We start from the raw sequence: 16,536 nt of genomic DNA, 5'->3' as shown, positions 1-16,536 counted from the left end.
AGATTGGCAAGGTATTCCTAGGAATTTGGTTTTATACCAGAGACATCACAGTGGCATCAACATATTTTTAGATAATCTGTATTTAGGAAAAAACCAAAACAGTTGGAAGCTGTGTGGTGGGTAAATTACAGTAGGGCAAAACAAGAGACAGGAAAACCAGCTAGGCAACAATTTCAGTCAAGCTGGAAGCAAATGATGAAGGCCACTGCCTCACCTAAGACAGACTGCCACTGCCTGTATAAAACCATTTGGTATTCATACTTTTGAGAACAGTAACTCATGGTACCTTCTATTTGATTGTTTTATGTGCAATAGAATGTGGACTGTGCATTGACCCTGGATAATTTTTTTTAAAAAATTAGTTTCTGGTACTGATTTGTTTTATTCTCTTTGCCTAATTCTTATCAACTGCATTCTGGTTTTGTTTGGGAAATCACCCTCCATGTAGCTATGTATCAGAGGGATTGAATCATGGTTGGTCTAAGTCAATATATATATATATTTTGAGACAGGATCTCTGTCGTCCAGGCTGGAGTGCACTGGTGCAATCTCAGCTCACTGCAACCTCTGCCTCCTGGGCTCAAGCAATCCTCCCACCTCAGCCTCCAGAGTAGTTGGGACTATAGGTGTATGCCACCATGCCCAACTCATTTTTAAATTTTTTATAGAGACAGGGTTTCTCTATGTCGTCCAAGCTTGTCTCCCACCTCAGCCTCCCAAAGTGCTGGGATTATAGGCATGAGCCATTGTGCCCAGCCCTAAGCCAATATTGGTGCTCTCAGGCGGGCACGGTGGCTCACACCTGTAATCCCAGCACTTTGGGAGGCCGAAGCGGGTGGGTCATGAGGTCAAGAGATGGAGACCATCCTGGCCAACATGGTGAAACCCCGTCTCTACTAAAAATATAAAAGTTAGCTCAGTGTGGTGCTGCACGCCTGTAGTCCCAGCTACTCAGGAGGCTAAGCCAGGAGAATTGCTTGAACACAGGAGGCGGAGGTCGCAGTGGGCCGAGATTGTGCCACTGCACTCCAGCCTGGCAACAGAGTGAAACTCCGTCTCAAAAAAAAGATATATATATGTGTGTGTGTGTGTGTGTGTGTGTGTGTATGTGTGTGTGTGTGTGTGTGTGTATGTGTGTGTGTGTATATATGCTTTCATTTCTCTTGCTAGTGATTGTTTTATGCCTGAGCCCATGTATGAACCATTCCTTGCCAGTGGGTCCTGGGGAGCTTTGGGGAAAAAAAGTATTTTCACTATAAAAGGAGTCACATGGTAATAAAAGGGCCTTTTTTTGGTCTCTCAATCTTGTTGCTTGAGAATGTGATGCCCATAGCTGCAGCAGTCATCATGTCACCATAATGGGACAAGCCCAAGGATGAAATAAAGTGCACTGAGAAAGGAACAAGATGGAAAAAACGTGAATACTTGATAATATAGTTGAGCTTCTAAATGAAGCAACCCTGGAAATACCCTACTTCTGGGTATTACTCTATAAGAATATGCATCTTCTCTTTTTTGAAGATACAGTAAGACTGGTTTTCTGCCTCTTTAGTCATAAATATCCTAACTGCTACAGATAGTATTAAATATGCATGATAATTAGCAGGATGATTAAAAATGAAGCATGCAGAACAAAAAGATAAGCCTCCATAGTATTTTTTAATGATGTGTAAGTTATATGACATTTAACCTGGCATTTTATAAAATTTCACTAATCTTAATAGTTCTTTAGAAGTCTCTCTTAGATTTAAAATATGTATTGGTACAATTGGATCACATGAATATAACAATCTATTAGTAAAAAATGCATACACTGGCAGTATGTGCTTAGGCTAGACACCAAAAAAAAATTGGTCTTAAAATGCGTATTATCTGCTACAAAGGAAAAAAAATTATAAGCATAGTATTGAAACTAAATGAAAGGAAACCTGGAAAATACTCTAGTGAGCAAATAAAGATTAATGATATGCCATGTATTGGTAAGTGCTGAGAAGAAAACTCAGTATAAAAGGCAGAGTAATGAGGGAAGTAATGCTGTTTTATAAAGAGTGCTCTGGGAAGGCCTTCCTGATAAGTCGGTATATGAGCTTGGATGTGAAGGAAGTGATAGCATGAACCACATGGAGGTCTGAGGGAGAGGGTTCTAGTCAGAGGGAAAAGCACATCCAAAGACCCAGAGGTAGGAGCATGCTTGACATATTGCAGGAAAGCCAAGGAAGGAACCATTTCACTAAGATGGAGAGGACTGGCTAGGAAGCAAATTTGTAGGGAAGAAAATTTAAAAATCACCTTTGGATGTTATAGTAGAAATTGTGATGGTCTCCCAGTAATAGAAACCCAAACCAAACACATTGGGTTTTTTAACTCTCATAGGAAAAAAAAATCTAAAGGTAAGCAGAGTGGGGCTTTTGTGGCTTAACAAAGTCATGAGGATCCCAAGTTATTCTGCTTTACCATCCTTAGCATGCGACTTCCATTCTCAAAGTAACTTAGGGAGGTGAGGTGGCTGCTAGAGTGCCATTGTTCACAATTGTGTTCCAAACAAGAAGTAGAAGAATGAAAGTAGGCCAAAAAGGATGTCCTAGCTCTACCCTGAAGTCCCCACCCAACAACTGCTTATGTGTCATTGGCCATCCTGAATTCCAAAGGAGTCTAGGAAATCTAGTCTTTTAGCTGGATATATTGCTATCTAGAATAAAATTGGAGTCCCAAGGAAGAAAGGGCTAGTAGATATTGGGTGGACAACTAGCAGCTTCTGCCACTGTCATGATAAATTTGGGGTGCCTACTAGACATCCAAGTGGAAGAGTTGGGAAGGCAGTGTAATATATCTTTGATAAATAAAACTTCATTGATCCTTTCTTTATATTATCCTTTTTTTTCATTTTAGTATATAAGAATATTAGGTCTTTCAGAGACCTCAGTCTCTCTTATTCTGCTTTGTTCATTAAAATTTTAATTTTCTCAAAACCAAATTATTCTCCCATAGGAAGTCATGCAACTTATTATGCATTAACTTATGGAGTTGGAATGAGACTACTGTTCATCTTAAATTTCAAGAGTTTTTCTTTTTCTTGTTTTTAGTCATGGCCTGAAGATGCTCTTGAACGTGTAGCTGTGAAATTCTTAGAAACACTGGAGCTTACTGAGGTTGAACGACAAGAGATAGTTCCAATCTGTAAACACTTTCACACCTCCATTATGGATCTTTCAGAAAGGTTAATATTAGTAAATTTTAAAATGACAATGAAGGGATTTGTGAAGCCCATTTCCAAATTAATTCACATGTATTTGCTATCTTATCTGCTATCCCCTTTCCTACTGTACTTACCTGGTTTACGTGATATCTTGGGTCACTTACCAAGTTAGATCCTCCTGGCTTATGAAACATGTGAAATAGTCTGATTCTTTTTTGCTGTAGTTCATCTTTTATAGACATATTTGTTGATCTGTGGTTTTTTAAAAGATAGGATCTCACTTGATTTGTGCCTTTTAAATATGTCACCACTAGTTGTTATTTTAGAGACAAGAAATTATAATGTGGTAATATGTAGGATTCTAGAGTCTTACAATGTTCAAGTACTCACTAACTTCTATATAAAATGTAATCTTTATTAAATGTCTGTTAATGGTATGTTGAATTTACCTTTTTGTGGAATCCATTACTTATAGTGAAGTATGTTATCTGCCTCTCTTTTAGGTTCTTGCATGAGTTAGGACGACATAACTATGTTACTGCTACTTCTTATCTTGAACTCATTGGCTCATTTCGACAGCTTTTGACAAAGAAGCGACAAGCTGTCATGGAAGCAAAACAGCGATACGTGAATGGGCTTGACAAATTAGCTTTTGCTGAGTCTCAGGTAAATTTGATGAGCTGCTCAGAATGATAATATATACTGAGAAGTATAAGAAATAATAATACAAGCTATAATTTATTGAGAATATGTGATATGCCAGGCTCTTTGTTATGTATTTCACATCTATTCCTTCAGTTATTCTTCATAACAACTCTATAAGGTAGACACTTATGATCCTCATTTTACAAATGAGTATAGTAAGTTTTATAGAAGTTCAGTAAGTTGCCTAGACCACACAGCTCAAATAGATCATGTTTTATTTTTAATTAATTTTTTGCCATTTAAGAGAATATAAGTTTAGGTCGCTTTTTATTATAAAAGCTGGTTAAATATGAGATTTGTGGTTTTTTTAATAAGTGCTAGTAATAATTAGTGTTAGTTCAACATAAGTAATAGAGGTTTGGTTGGCTGATCTTTGTATCATATGTCATGCACATAGTATACCAGGAATACTCTGGGATGCTGCTTTGTTTTCAATTTACATTTCTTCCATGGCAACTGCATTCTCCTACTGAGGTCTTCTGTGAAGAAAACTGGCCCACGCCTTTTTTTTTTTTTTGAGATGGAGTGTCACTCTGTCACCCAGGCTGGAGTGTAATGGCACAATCTTGGCTCACTGCAATCTCCACCTCCCAAGTTCAAGCAATTCTGTCTCACCCTCCCGAATAGCTGGGATTACAGGTGCACGCTGCCACGCCTGGCAATTTTTTTGTATTTTTAGTAGAGACGGGATTTCACCATGTTCCCCAGGCTTGTCTCGAATTCCTGAGCTCAGGCAGTCCACCTGCCTCGACCTCCCAAAGTGCTAGGATTACAGACGTGAGCCACTGTGCTTGGCCCTGGCCCACACTTTCATAGTTTTGTTTATCATGCAAAGAACTAGCAGAAAAAGTTGAGATTTTCTGCTCCAATACTTTTATGGATACATTTAAATTTATATTTTCTGCATTTGGTTTCAATAGCAATTATAGCAATGGAAACTTAATCATATTATAAACTGTCTCTTTAGGTTGGTGAAATGCAAATGGAGCTTGTTGAATTACAGCCCAAATTGGAGGAAGCTAAAATTGAAAATGCAAATATGATGCAGGTAGAGTATCCTGAATGTTTTTGATGTCAAAGGACAATTGAAATATGTAAAATTAGCCTAGAAAGTAAGAGTTAATTTTTTGCCCCTAGACTTTAGAGACTTTACCCTTTTCCATTGACTGGCTGTCTCATTGGGTCCAATGTGGGTTCTGTCTTTTTTGAAGGAATTTGTGAAGCCGATTTCCAAATTAGTTCACATGTATTTGTATTTCTCCTGATTTTATTATAGACCCTTCTATCCTTCAAAATGATATGTTAGATTCCCTGATTTTCAAATATTCTTTTGTCTAGGATTGAAAAAGCAATAGGGTGTTTGAGAAATTGTCTTCATCTTTCACTTCTTTAGGTTATTGAGATAGAGTCTGTACAAGTGGAAGCGAAAAGACAATTTGTGAAATTGGATGAAGAGGTAGCCAGTGGGAAAGCTGAAGAAGCCCAAGCTCTGAAAAATGAGTGTGAAAGTGACCTAGCTGAGGCAATTCCAGCCTTGGAAGCAGCTCTGTCTGCACTGGATACACTTAAGGCACGTGTTTGAATTAACTACTTTGTGTTTCATCAACAGAGGGAAGTTGAATATGGGTATTTGGCTTATTAGAAGTGGCTGTATTTCAGTAGGTGGCATTATCTTGTTTCTTTCTAATCAAATGAAACTTGCCTCTTAACAGTTTGCCTTTGATATATTGTTTTATTTTATTTTATTTTTATTTTATTTTATTTTATTTATTTATTTTTGAGGCAGAGTCTCACTTTGTTGACCAGGCTGGAGTGCAGTAGTGCAGTCATGGCCCGCTGCAGCCTCCATCTCCTGGGCTCAAATGATTCTCCTACCATAGCCTCCTCAGTAGCTAGGACCACAGACACACACCACTATGCCTGGCTAATCTTTTTAAATATATATATTTTTTTTATAGAGACAGGGTCACCCTATGTTGCCCATGTTGGTCTCAAACTCCTGGGCTCAAGTGATCCTCCCAGCTTGGCCTCTCAAAGTGCTGGGATTATAGGCATGAGCTTCCATGCCTGGCCTATTTTTGCTTTTTGTATATTATTTATAATTTTCATTCAGGATATTCTAGTGGAATGAGACGAATAGACTCCAAGAGGCCAAAGTGGTTCTGTACGTGGACCAGCAGGCATATGTTAAGTACAGTGTGGAGCTAGTCTTCTGCAGCCTCCTGGACCTGCATACACAGAAAAACTTAAAGGCCATTTCCAGTACAGCTGTGAGTGGCACCATCTGTACCACATTATGTTGTACACAACTTTTTACAGGTCTTTCGGGAAGACCAGAACAACTGCACCAAGCACAGCAGGAGAGACAGCATCTGTTGACTAGGGGGTCAACAGTGTATTCAGGTCCCATTTTTTGCCTTTTTTCCTAATCAATACTCTTTCTTTCATGTAACAGACCTGACAAGACTGTAAACTCAACCTGTGGGTAATTCAGCATTTCACAGAATCAAACTCTCTGATTTTCAGTAACATCAGCCCTGTGGTTATAAGACAAGAGATTATTTTAGGGCATTTATAGAAATTTCCTAGTGCTCTCAATGCGCTGTGAATCAGGAATTTAAAACGCTGAGCTTATTATGTTCTTTCTTCATGCTCTCAGGTACTTTCTTTCTTTCTTTTTTTTTTTGAGACAGGGTCTCACTCTGTCACTCAGGTTGGAGTGCAGCGATGTGATCATAGCTCACCACAACCTGAAACTTTTGGGCTAAAGTAATACCCCCCAACCCCCCGACTCAGCTTCCTGAGTAGCTGGAACTACAGTCACGTGACACCATGCCTGGCTAATTTCTGGCACATTTAAGAGTCACTTATTACCCTGTGATCTTTCTGCATTCTCTCCTTAGAGATTTATTACAGCAGCTACTTATTTTGACAAAGCCTTGTTTTAAGAGGCACTCCATTCTAGGTGACCATGAGCAACTTCTCTCATGTAACTCTCAAGTAAGTAACTTCTCTCTATGTTCCATGAACTTTCAGCACTCCATCCCCTGATATAGGATTCTTGATGCCTTCAATTTAGGTCATTAATACTAGGGTCCCCTTTCATTGAGAGTCTGTTGCTTATACCCTTCCTGATATCAAATGCTGTATTACCTGAGTTAGAGTTCAGTTACAGAGAAGAGAGTTAACTCTATTTAGTATAAGCAGACAAAGATTCTTTAGGGAATTTTATAAATGGATTACAGAATTGTTGGAAGAGGCTGAGCCTCCAGGAATGACTCACAAAGACATACCGCAGAAATGGTCTACCAGAGCAGCTGTCCCTCTGAGTAGGAAGCCTGCAGAGCCTTCCTACAGTGCCACATGACCTCCACTATAATCTACATTGTCACAATGGATGTCTTGCACCCTGCCACTCTCCCCATTTATTGTCTGAATTCTAGTACCACTCAAGTGATCTGGAATCGAATTCTCACCCAGAACTCTAGTTGCATGAAAAACTAAGATATATAGTTGTTAGCTTTCCAGCATTTGCATCTTGCAAGAAATGTCAGAAATATAGTGGTGTGGGTAAATGAATCTATACTATCTATTATAAAAATGTATACCTTTTTAGAAAATAGGTTTGGAATTGGGACCTACCTCTTCTTTCATCTTCAATACAACTAATATATATAAGCAAATACAGAATTAAATCTTCATCTAAATTAGGATTCTTAACCTAGGTTCCACAAATGGGTGTGGTATGTGATTGTATATGCGAAAAACTATATTTTCTGGTGGATTTATAGCTGCCATTATATTCTCATAAGTATCTATGACTGACCCCTCCCAACATTTGAGAACCATTAGTCTTAATCTGTGCTGAATTCTCTTTTGCTAATTGTTTCATAACCACATAAAGTAAAAAAATAAATAAATAAAAACAACAAAACTTTGATTTCAAATAAAAAGGAGTGCTTTCATTATTCTCCAACATTACTTTAAAATTTTTTCATTATTTAAAAGTAAACTATTCTGAAGATGTCCTGTTTGTTTTTGTTTTTTTCTTTTAGCCAGCTGACATTACGATTGTGAAATCAATGAAGAATCCTCCATCTGGTGTTAAACTAGTTATGGCTGCTGTTTGTGTCATGAAAGATATAAAACCAGAAAAAATTTCAGATCCTTCAGGGACTGGAGGCAAGGTAATAACTTGACACAGATTTGAATCATATTCATGAATGTATAGAACTTGTCAGCAGCAACTATTATCAAATATCAACAGTACCCAAATTAGGGAAGAAACATTGTTTTCCAGATATTGTCTGTATATATTCTAGGGTAAAGCTAAGACAATGTAGTGTCAAAAAAATGTGTTTCCAGATGAATCTGGCTAACGTGGTAAAACCCCGTCTCTACTAAAATACAAAAATTAACCGGATGCAGTGGCAGGCACCTGTCATCCCAGCTACTCAGGAGGCTGAGGCAGGAGAATTGCTTGAACCCAGGAGGCAGAGGTTGCAATGAGCCAAGATCGTGCCACTGCACTCCAGCCTTGGTGACAGAGTGGGACTCCAGCTCAAAAAAAAAAAATGGTTCTAGTTGCTTCCATCTCCTTTTCTGTCTATGCAGAATTCTCCACTACCATGGGCTTGGAACTAAATGAACACTGAGGTACTTGTACTTTTCCAGCTAAGATTCTTTCTAGGTATTCCAACAAATCTGCTGAGTTAAGCAGTATAGTGAAGTTGTTAAAAGCATGTGCTCTGGAGCTAGAATGTCTGTATTCAGAAATCCCAGCCCCACTAGCAGCGTGACCTTGGTTAAGGTATTTAACGTGTGGGATTCCATTAAAAAGAGATGTACCATATGACCCAGCCATCCCATTACTGGGTATATACCCAAAGGATTATAAATCGTGCTGCTATAAAGACACATGTACACGTATGTTTATTGCGTCACTATTCACAATAGCAAAGACTTGGAATCAACCCAAATGTCCATCAGTGACAGACTGGATTAAGAAAATGTGGCACATATACACCATGGAATACTATGCAGCCATAAAAAAGGATGAGTTTGTGTCCTTTGTAGGGACATGGATGCAGCTGGAAACCATCATTCTTAGCAAACTATCACAAGAACAGAAAACCAAACACCACATGTTCTCACTCATAGGTGGGAACTGAACAATGAGATCACTTGAACTTGGGAAGGGGAACATCACACACCAGGGCCTATCATGGGGAGCGGGGAGGTGGGAGGGATTGCATTGGGAGTTATACCTGATGTAAATGAGGAGTTGATGGGTGCTGACGAGTTGATGGGTGCAGCACACCAACATGGCACAAGTATACATATGTAACAAACCTGCACATTATGCACATGTACCCTAGAACTTAAAGTATTATAATAATAATAAATAAAATAAAATAAATAAAAATAAAAAATAAAAATAAAAAAATAAAAATAAAAAAAGAGGGTACTCATAGTATCTACCTCATAAAGCTAATGAGAGAATTAGATTAGTTAGTACATATAAAGTTTTTAGGTGTAAAGCCTCACAAACAGTAAGTGCACAATAAATGTTAGCTGTTATTATTACAATTATTATTCAAGGATACATCCCTTAAAAAGGAAGGCATAATATCCATTCTAAACTGAATGTACAGGCTAATTTTCTCTTCAGGTTTTTTTAATACGTGGGTTTAAATTCCTGAATTAAAGAATTAGATTTTTTTTTTTTTTTTTGGCCATTCTGTCCTTCATTGAGAAAATAAATAGGCTCTTATTAAGTTTTTCTCATTTACACACACACACACACACACACACACACACACACACACACACACACACACACACACACCCCTCCCTATCAGGCTTCCAGAAGCAGGAAAAAGAACTTTCAGCTGGTTATTTCAGCTCTTTTGCCAGTATAAGTAGCATGTGCTTTTACCCTATGGTTGGCAGAGCAACGTGTACTCACTCTTTGGCTTTCTGCTTTCTCCTTTAATTTCACTTGGAGAGTCTAGGTAAGTGAGGAGTTTGTCTTTAAGAAAAAGTTTGGTACTTTTCTTATTTAAAAGAGTCAAAGAATACAGGAAAGTAAATTTTGAAGTAATAAAAATTTATTTTCTTATATGAAATTGTGATAGCGTTTACTCAAGTTGCTGAAGTTTTCAAAAGAAATAATCACATTATTTCCTTTTCAGTGTTTACTTTTTTAAACAAATTCAGCCTATAAATGCATTTCCATATTTAAAAATATTTTATGTTTAACATGTACTTGAGGAAAGTCTTAATTTCCAAGGAGATGTAAGTTGATAGCTGGGCGTCGTGGCTCACGCCTATAATCCCAGCACTTTGGGAGGCTGAGGCAGGTGGATCACTTGAGGTCAGGAATTGGAGACCAGCCTAGCCAACATGGTGAAACCCCGTCTCTACTAAAAATACAATAATTAGCCAGGTGTGGTGGAAGATGCCTGTAGTCCCAGCTAGGCTGAAGTGGGAGAATCACTTCAACCTGGGAGGCAGTGAGACAAGATTGCACCACTGCACTCCAGCCTGGGCAACAGAGTGAGACTCCATCTCAAAACAAACAAAAAGTATACGATTAGTTTCTCTTGATAATACCTCTTAAACTTCAAGAAGAAAAATTTTACATCTAGCATTTTTAGTTGCAAATTTAACAAATTTCCATAAATTTTATTTGTAGATATTAGATTACTGGGGACCTAGCAAAAAACTTCTGGGAGATATGAATTTCTTAAGAGATTTGAAAGAATATGACAAGGACAACATTCCAGTGAGTTGCATTGGGTTTCTTTCTATAAATGTGACTTGGTTAAGATGTTTAAAAACTTTAATATTATGCAATAGTTTACAACACATATAGAAATAGTCCATTTTAGGATTAACATAATAGAGATATTACATTTATTAATGATACTATGAATTTTCATAATGTTTAAAACCATTCCTGTCTCAGATAATTAAAAAGTTATTTAAATAAGTTACTCTTTTAGTGTATAATTGACTTGAAAGAGTTGTCTGTCTTCTTATAACGAATTAAGAAATCTGATACACAAATTTATGTAAGATTTAAAAAGTATAGCACATTATTTTCTATCCAAATTCTTATTCTTAATGTTTAATTGTTCTTTTCCATTGTTTCCGTTTGTCCTCTCAATGTATGTCTTTTTTTTTTTTTTTTTTTTGAGATGGAGTCTTGCTCTGTAGCCCAGGCTGGAGTGTGGTGGCATGATCTCGGCTCACTGCAACCTCCACCTCCCAGGTTCAAGCAATTCTCCTGCTTCAGCCTCTTGAGTAGCTGGGATTACAGGCACCCGCCACCCTCCACCACGCCCAGCTAATTTTTATACTATTAGTAGAGATGGGGTTTCACCATGTTGGCCAGGCTGGCCTCAAACTCCTGGTCTCAAGTGATCTGCCAGCCTTGGCCTCCCAAAGTGCTGGGATTACAAGTGTGAGCCACTGTGCCCGGCCTAAACTTGTAAGTCTTTTAATATTTTTGGAAGAAACATTTTGCCTTCATATCTGTAATACATTTGCATATTTTGCTCACAAATGTGATGTATTTCTGCTACAATTATGCTTATTTTTTAATTATCTCAAAATACTTATTTTGGCTTTTAAAGCCAACATTACTTTTTTATACAAATGTTTTTATTGTATATGATTTTTTCATCTGATGATTGTGCGATCTATATTGAAATTTTAAAATTTAAATCTCTGTTATATAGGTGACTGTTATGCAGAAGATTCGTAGTGAATACTTAACGAACCCTGAATTTGATCCCCCTAAGGTTGCTAAAGCTTCTTCTGCAGCTGAGGGTCTGTGTAAGTGGATTATGGCCATGGAAGTGTACGACAGAGTTGCAAAGGTATTTTGAAGATTAGCACGTCTGTATTCTACTAAGATATTCCCAGGAATTAAAATCTGTACTTATATTTACTGGTTAAGAAGTTTCTCAAAGTGACCACAGAGAGAATTTGTCCTGCTGTAGCATATTATCATATATTGATTGCATACCTAGTAGACAAAGAGAATATTTGTGCATAACATAACCTGGTTGGGGCTGGTGTGGGTGGTAGTGATGCAGGAGCAGGGATGATGAGTAAAATTAGTCAGATTTACTTGTAGCTTTAGGACCCAGGACAAAGGGGAATTAAGGTTTGATGAGGCAGAAGCAAAGAAAAATCTAAACCATCAAGGGGAAAGTGCCAGATTAAAAAGTTGATTCCAAGGATCAGAAGTAAGAGGATCCAGTAGAGTTAAGAGGCAGAGCATGGAAAGATCCCCTGAAACAATACCATGCACTGACACAGAACCTTTCATGGAATACCCACGGGGTCCAAATTTCTGGGAGAGCAGAGAATAGTTAAGAGCATTTTGTAAATCTGGCTAGCAAAGGACCGGGGCAACAAAGGCTTTGCCCTCGCAGCTTGCAGAATTCTACCTAAGGAAGAAAGAAATATAAATAAAAAGGTAGATGAAAATATGTGGTAGCATGTGTTTAAAACAAACTCAGAAGACAGAATAAATGATCAAGCTGTAATAATTAGGAAGGTCTTCCTAAATGATATACATACATGTACCTAGAGAGAGGTAGAGAGTTTGTTAGTTTCAAGGGAGCAGACCTGAAAAAACCTGTTAAAGAAATAAAATTAATTTTATCTAGGATGTCTTTCCATTAAACATCTTGTCCCTTCACACGGTAGTCTCATGGTAGCTCAGCTAATTTCCACATGTTCCACAGATGTGTAGAATCTTGTGGATCCTTTCTACAAAGCAGAGAAGCCAAGGCATTCAGGCTTTTTCCTGCCTTCCCACTCTACACTTCCACACTGCCGTTTTTATTCTGATACAAGCTGCCCCATGTTGATACAGAAGCATGGGAGGGAAATATGCAGTAATGTCTTCTCTGAAGTCAGAAGCAGAAAAGGGAGCTTCCTGCTGTCTGTCTACTTATTTAACACATTTTCTTTCATGTGCTTTCTGTCTACTTATTTAACACATTTTCTTTCATGATTTCAATGTAGCAGAGAGAAAGCAGGGCATTTTGTGTCTGATACACTGCTCTCTCTCTCTCTCTCGTCCGTCCTTGCCTTCAGCTTCTTTCATGGCAATTTACTAGAAGGGTTAGGTCTATCTACTTTCTAATAGGCGCAGACTCTCTCTGGTCATCTTCTACATTCTTTATACCAAGGGCTTAGAGGACGCTCAGTGATCCAGTTGGCCAAACTGCATTGTTGATATGCTGATGGGCATAACAAAACAACTTTAGGAAATCCCTTTTTTGTCATTCAAATGTGACTTTTCAAGATTTGTTGAGGAAAATTCAGTTTTGGTAGTGAAACTGAGCATCAAGGTTTTCTTCCTTTTTATTTCCACCATCACAGCTCTAATCCTGGCAAGGCAGATGTAAGCCTCAATCTGACTAGGAAGAAAATCACAAGCTTGGAAAGGAAAAAAAAAAACACCCAAAGCATATTCATGTGTTTAAACAAACACTTATTATTTCATGTTATTTGTTTTTCTCTGTTATTTGACAACAGTTGAGTGACACCTACTCATTATTTTGAGACATCTTGTGACATTTTTGCTACATATTTCGACATTTTGTTAGCCCAGTGTAAATTATCATTTTATAGGTAACAATTTGCTAGTCCAGATTTATCTATTTTATAATATATATAGGTATATTTTACTTTGTATGTAAAAACAGAAGATTTAAGGCAAAATGTTTATGTAATTTATTATAATGCATTTCTAATCCATAATATCTATAAGGGAGGAATTATACAGATATCAATTTTACATAGTACACATCATATCTGCATATATTGTTCCCAAAAAGGTAGTGGCTCCTAAGAAAGCTCGCTTAACAGAAGCTCAGAAGTCTTTAGCTGAGACAATGGAGCTTTTGAATCAGAAGAGAGCAGAACTGGCAGAAGTAGAACATCATTTGGAAAATTTACAAATGACATTTCTTGAGAAAACAGAGGAAAAGGCTGCTTTAGAAGACCAGGTGGAACTCTGTGCTAAGAAACTTGAAAGAGCCTCACAATTAATTGGAGGACTGGGTGGAGAAAAATCAAGGTCAGATTTCTATTTATTTTAACAAGATTTAGGAATGTCAGGCTTGAATATGTGACCTTCTTTGGGTGTTTATTGTAATTACTGATTTTACAATGGCTGGTTGAGAATATGGGACATTCTGGAAGACACCTGGCCAGGCTGCTCCAAACAAGGATATCAGTCTTGAGGATGGTGTTTACAAATTGCTTTCACATGGTCTTTTAAAAGAGGTAAATAAGGCAAATGGTAACAATTTTTTTAATCCAAGTGGTGAGTATGTTGTTGTTTGTTGTACAGTTCTTTCCAATTTTATGTATGTTTAAAATTTTTTGTAATACAATGTTTGGAGGGAGTAGTGAATGCATGGTTCATTGGTTAAATTTTATGTTAACGAAGATATAACTGGCTCGATCTAACAAAGCCAGTAAGCTTTATTCTAATGTATTTACTTGGATTGGACAGCCAGCTATTTCATTTATTCTATTTGTTGAATGAATAGCACGATAAAGTTTGACAAGACTTTGTAGTACAGATTAGATAGTTTTGGAATACACTTTTTTATTGTATGGGTTTCATTAAATGGAAAAAATACCATTCTTAGTATGTCAGCTTCTATACAGCTTAAATGTAATTTTTGGCAATGAATTGCAAATGTTCCTGTGTTTTACAGTCTAACAATAAATACTAAAACAAATAGCACATCCACTAGACCAACTCATCCAAGAGAAAATTATTAGGCAAAATGTTGGTGTTTTGGGTTTTTGTTTTGTTTTGTTTTTTGGTTTATTTTTTGCTTTTTGTGAAGGGCCAAGTCCTGTAAGAAATGTCTAATATTCTAATAATGAAAGGAAGATTGTCATTCACATAACATAGATACATGTTATAGCACATAAGAGCTAGAAGGGTTCCAACCTCATTTTACAGATAAGCAGGTGTCCCACATTTTATAGCTTTTTGTTACACAGTTGGACTGGAAGCCCTTGCCCTTTCAATTACTGTCTCCCATCATTCTCTGTTGTAAATCGATTTTGCCTTTGGTTGATGGCACAGATGGGCCCAAGCTGCAGATGACCTTCAGATAACATATGAAAATTTAACTGGCGATGTCTTGGTATCAGCAGGAGTCATAGCTTACCTTGGTGCTTTCACTTCTGGCTTTCGAGAAACATGTACAAAAGATTGGAGCATGTTGTGCAAGGTAATGGTTTTATATTTTTTAAGTCTTGTTTTAGAACATCCAAAGTATGTTTTGGGATATTTTGGGGGAAAGGATGATAACAAGGACAAAAAGAAGAAATAACTGAAAACATGGGGTCTTTCTTTTTTTGCTTCTTGTTTCATCAGTAAAATAGTTCCACAGTTCAACTTTTAATTTCTTTTCTTTCCGTTCCTTAGCGTTATTAAATACTACCTAGTGACAATTAAACTGATATTTTAATTTAAAAAATATTTCAATTAACAAGATGAAAGAAAACAGATTTTTGTTTATTTCTTACAGAAGAAAAAAATCCCATGTTCAGAGGAGTTCTTGTTGAGTAAAACCCTGGGTGATCCAGTACAAATTAGAGCTTGGAATATTGCTGGATTACCAACAGATAGGTTTTCCATAGATAATGGAGTGATCGTTAACAACTCAAGGCGTTGGTAAGAAATATAAACTGTTTATTTTTTCCGTTGTTTTATTTGAAAAATTTCAAACATATAGAAAAGTTGAAAGAATTTTATCATAAGCACCAATGTAACTACCACCTCCTAGATTCTGCAGTTAACACTTTAGTATTTTTGCTTTATCATGTACCTGTCCTTCCCTCTATCACTCCATCAACCCATCTTTTAAAATGCATTTCCATGTAAATGGCAGACATAGGTATACTTCCTTCCAGATACTTCAGCATGCATATCATCAACTAAAGTTCACTATTTGCTTATGTTTTTATTCTTTTGAGGTAAAATTTACATACATGAAATACACAAAACCATACCATTCAGTGAGTTCTAATGAAGATATAAACTAGTGTAACCCAAATCTCTATCAAGATATAGAACATGACTACCACCAGGGAAGTCTCCTTATGTTCCTTTCGTATATCCCTACCCTCATCCCACCCCAAGAAATCATTGTTCTGATTATTTCCCACCATGGGTTAGTTTTGCCTAGGTTATTTTTGTATGGATTACTTCTAGAATTTCATATAAAGGAATCATAATGTATATGTTATTGGGTAAGGCTTCTTTTGGCATATTTTTTTCTGAGATCTATCCATGTTATTGCATACATTGGTACTCTGTTCCTATTTTTTGTTGCTGAGTTCCATTTTATGAATGTATCACTGTTGATGTATTCTATTGATGGACATCTGGGCTATTTCTAGTTTCTGTCTATACAATGTACTTATTTTAACTAGGTATTGCTATCCATCTTCAAGATATTATAACTTGATAATTTATGCAATTTCATGGGTACCTTTTTTATTTGCTATCATTGATAGTCTGATAACTATAAAAACTTTTCAAATGTCTTTATTGTTATCCTCTTATTCATATCACTTTG

The 16,536-nt window shown here is 36.9% G+C and overlaps 1 protein-coding gene across 7 annotated transcripts in view; it reads left to right on the top strand.

Annotated features, from left to right (window-relative positions):
• Positions 1–16,536, top strand: part of LOC105482662 (dynein axonemal heavy chain 12) — a 234,841-nt gene that overhangs the window by 145,572 nt on the left and 72,733 nt on the right. For all 7 annotated transcript variants that reach the window (XR_011620106.1, XM_011742885.3, XM_011742883.3 and 4 more), the window contains 10 exons: positions 3,084–3,217; positions 3,700–3,862; positions 4,869–4,949; positions 5,295–5,471; positions 7,957–8,088; positions 10,599–10,688; positions 11,647–11,787; positions 13,765–14,006; positions 15,036–15,183; positions 15,484–15,629. Coding sequence is in view for 6 of the 7 variants with exons in the window: in XM_011742885.3 (XP_011741187.2) it covers positions 3,084–3,217; positions 3,700–3,862; positions 4,869–4,949; positions 5,295–5,471; positions 7,957–8,088; positions 10,599–10,688; positions 11,647–11,787; positions 13,765–14,006; positions 15,036–15,183; positions 15,484–15,629 (1,454 nt within the window). In the remaining variant the exon portion in view is untranslated. The remainder of the gene's footprint in view (positions 1–3,083; positions 3,218–3,699; positions 3,863–4,868; positions 4,950–5,294; positions 5,472–7,956; positions 8,089–10,598; positions 10,689–11,646; positions 11,788–13,764; positions 14,007–15,035; positions 15,184–15,483; positions 15,630–16,536) is intronic.

Source organism: Macaca nemestrina, chromosome 2, assembly GCF_043159975.1.
Source record: "Macaca nemestrina isolate mMacNem1 chromosome 2, mMacNem.hap1, whole genome shotgun sequence".
NCBI lineage: Eukaryota > Metazoa > Chordata > Mammalia > Primates > Cercopithecidae > Macaca > Macaca nemestrina.
This window is presented reverse-complemented; position numbering and strand designations above follow the sequence as displayed.